Here is a 2,946-nt window from a genome sequence, read left to right as displayed (position 1 = left end):
CATTAAAGTTTGTATGCTTCCTTTAAAGTAACATATATGACCTAAAGCCTTATTTAGGTCCATTTGATCAATACAGTGACATATACAAAATATTGGAAGCTCAGCCATTTGTAGGCTTCCAGGTTGCATTGTCATATATGCGTGCTGCAGCTGTGACAGAGGCAGTTCCGAATTTGCTTTAATTTGTAAATGAAAAAATTCAATGAGTTTCTTATTTTCGCACCAACCCTGAAAATTATTTTTGTGTGCATAACCGAACAAAAAAATCATACCAAGGACCTGAAATATACTTGAAACAAAAAAGCTGCAAAATACTTTAAAGGTTGTAGGGATTCTCCCCTCTGAGCCATCGCGTCGCTGCATTAAAATTACCGCGCGCTACCTCTCCTGCCATCTGTGAACGCATGGCGGAAAGACTGTGCGATGGAGGGGGGCGTGGCACGTTATGTGCACGCTAGATAAGCGCAGCGGTGCTTGTTGGCGGGGGTATTCACCACCCGGAAGTATAGTGCCTGGAATATACTTCTAGGCACTATACCGGGAGTGTCGCCAGCGAGGAGTTGCCGGCCGGGAGTGCCGCCAGCCAGAAGAGAGAAGCCACCCCCAGCCACCTTTAAGGAGCCTGCGCGGCAGCAAGCGGTCAGCCGTCGTGCCGTAAGCCTCCGGACATTGAAGTGCTTTGGTGATGTGCATTGGTGATTGTATCTTCCGTGCCCTTTATATTTCATTTTTACTGCTTCAGTAAAGCCCCTTAATCCTCTCGCAATGTTCTGTGCCGTAATGTTTTGACGAGACTGTTGCCTGAACCCCCTCGGTAGGCAGAATTACCTACAGTGGCGCCCAACGTGGATTTAGGCTGGCACAGTCCTTGGTCAGCAAGACGCTTATGCACAGGAGCAAGTTACGAGTAAACCGTCCGGAATTTGTTGTGCACGTGGCAGCTGTTTTTGGAACTGAGCACTTCAGCTTAGCAAAAATGTATTTTATTGCTGTACTGTTGACTCTGTACCGTTGCTAGACGCTCTGAAAGCGGAGTATAATGTAGTTTTAGCAAAATGTATTTTGTTGCTGTACTGTTGACTCTGTACCGTTGCTAGACGCTCTGAAAGCGGGGTATAATGTAGTTGCTCTTTCGCCAGAGTTCATTTCTTTTCAACGAGCCTGCGCACTGCATAGTTTTTTTGCCGCGGCACAGGCACCGAATGTCCAGTTTCCCGGCGCGCCGCAACTGATAAGCATTACCCGCAGTGGGCTTTGTGCTGGAGCGTGCTCGGCTTATACGGTGGCATCCTTTATCCGTCGCGCATGCGCATACGGCTAAGCTTCAGAAATGCCAGTACTAGAATTCTTTGCGCAAGTGCACAAAAAAAGGCAATCTTCGCCTTGCGCACTCCTAAATAGACGGTTCCTTTTCGGTTTCGGCACAACCCTCTAACTTGAAGAACCGCTTTTCACGCCGGGGCAACATGTTTCATCTCCCTCCATCCGAGCGGGAAGCCCTGGCTGCTGACTTCCGCGAGCTCGGAATACTACTGCGAAGTTTGCAGGCACAGCTTTTCAGCAAACCGCAGATGCCGTCCGGTCCAAGCACTGACGAGGGTGGGACGACCCCTGCAGCTCCCGATGGTGACCATCTCCGGGTTGAGCCCGCTTCTCGGCATGCAGCGGATGAGACCGCGGATGATGCTCAGCGGCGGCCGGAGCAAGCGCTCCCATGCGACAGCCCCACGGGCTTTTCCGGTCAGCCCAAACCCGAGCCGCATTACGCCGCCTCATTACCGCGCTGCCCGGGGCGCACTGACGACTCAACCCTTGGTCCTATTGATGAAGGCCACCCGGTCTCGGCCAACGCGAGCTACGGGGCCGTAGGCCACCCGGTCTCGGACAACATGGGCTACGGAGCTGAAAGCCACCCGGCCCCAGGCAAACGCGGACAAAATACTGGTGAGTTCACTGGTATGAACCTTGAAAGTTGGCCACTTGCGAATAATGCTACTGCATTACATAGCGTCCGGGCCGAGCATGGCACAGATGATTTTTCACGCACCCTGAAAGCTCTTTTCCAGGTGCGGAAGAACCTGCCTGCAGATAAGGTTTCCGAGCCGCCCGAGGTGCTCGTTAACCAAACGGATGGCTTCGAGGGTCCGCAGCTCACAAAACACGGTTTGCAAAGTGTAGGACACCAGAACCAGATTGGTATAAAGTCATCGTTAACGGCTCCAATCGATCCCCTTCATCAGGACAGTCTGTTTCAAGCCACAGTGCTCCGCCCCAATGACGAGTTGCGGGGAACTGTTAACGCCAAATCGGAGCGAACCGCCCCAATCGAGCTACCCACCATTAATTTAAGTTATTGTGCTATAGGCTCGCACAGTTCAGTCTGTCTTCAACCAAGCACCGGAATTTCAGTGTCCTAAAACATTTCTAGCTTTAGAGTTCACCCAATGACGCTGTCAAGGGAACGTTATTTTCGCAGAGCATGCCGGAGAGCAGGTGCTGAAACTTCGGACCAGCCCCGCAGCACCCTAGACGGCCCCACCCCCTCGAGCAGCGCGAGCAAGGCAAATCCGCGGCCTGGTTCCGGCGCTACTGGGCCTGGGCCAGGCCCAGTCGCGACGTGTCCGAGCCAGGCCCAACCGCGACGTGTCCGAGCGCTACGTGGAACGTCGCGTCGGCGCAATCCGGCACCCCACTCCGCTGTCCGGCGTGCCTCCCGGACCGCCACCACTTCGTCGTCTCCTGTCACCAGCCAAGGTGCCGAAGCCTGCGAGCGTAACGCCTTCACCTTCGCCCACTTCAGCAAGAAGGGCTGAACTGCGCTCACGAGATCGATGTGCGTGACCTCGGGACTGAATTAGTGGGCCAGACAGGGACGTTTTGTGCGCGGGTGTGTGCGCGTGTTAACGAGCGAAGAACTTTTTTTTTTTCCGTCTCAGAGGGGGGGGG

General features: G+C 53.6%; 1 protein-coding gene across 1 annotated transcript; it reads left to right on the top strand.

Annotated features, from left to right (window-relative positions):
• The first annotated feature begins 285 nt into the window (after positions 1 to 285).
• Positions 286 to 2,621, top strand: LOC144158494 (uncharacterized). Its single transcript, XM_077689409.1, has 2 exons — positions 286 to 1,944; positions 2,477 to 2,621. The coding sequence occupies exons 1-2, from the start codon at positions 1,467 to 1,469 to the stop codon at positions 2,527 to 2,529; spliced, it is 531 nt and encodes a 176-aa protein (XP_077545535.1). The 5' UTR covers positions 286 to 1,466; the 3' UTR covers positions 2,530 to 2,621.
• The last annotated feature ends 325 nt before the right edge of the window (positions 2,622 to 2,946 follow it).

Source organism: Haemaphysalis longicornis, unplaced genomic scaffold (genome assembly GCF_048455015.1).
Source record: "Haemaphysalis longicornis isolate Haplotype H1 unplaced genomic scaffold, Haemaphysalis longicornis Haplotype H1 scaffold_10, whole genome shotgun sequence".
Classification (NCBI taxonomy): domain Eukaryota; kingdom Metazoa; phylum Arthropoda; class Arachnida; order Ixodida; family Ixodidae; genus Haemaphysalis; species Haemaphysalis longicornis.
Note: the sequence above shows the minus strand (reverse complement) of the source record. Positions and strands in the feature narration are given on the sequence as shown.

What these genes read in the sequence shown, in the direction of transcription:
- LOC144158494 (XM_077689409.1), top strand. Translation starts at nt 1,467, where the DNA reads ATGTTTCATCTCCCTCCATCCGAGCGGGAAGCCCTGGCTGCTGACTTC. An exon ending in CAAACGCGGACAAAATACTG is followed by an intron (nt 1,945 to 2,476) that starts GTGAGTTCACTG and finishes TTATTTTCGCAG; the next exon opens with AGCATGCCGGAGAGCAGGTG.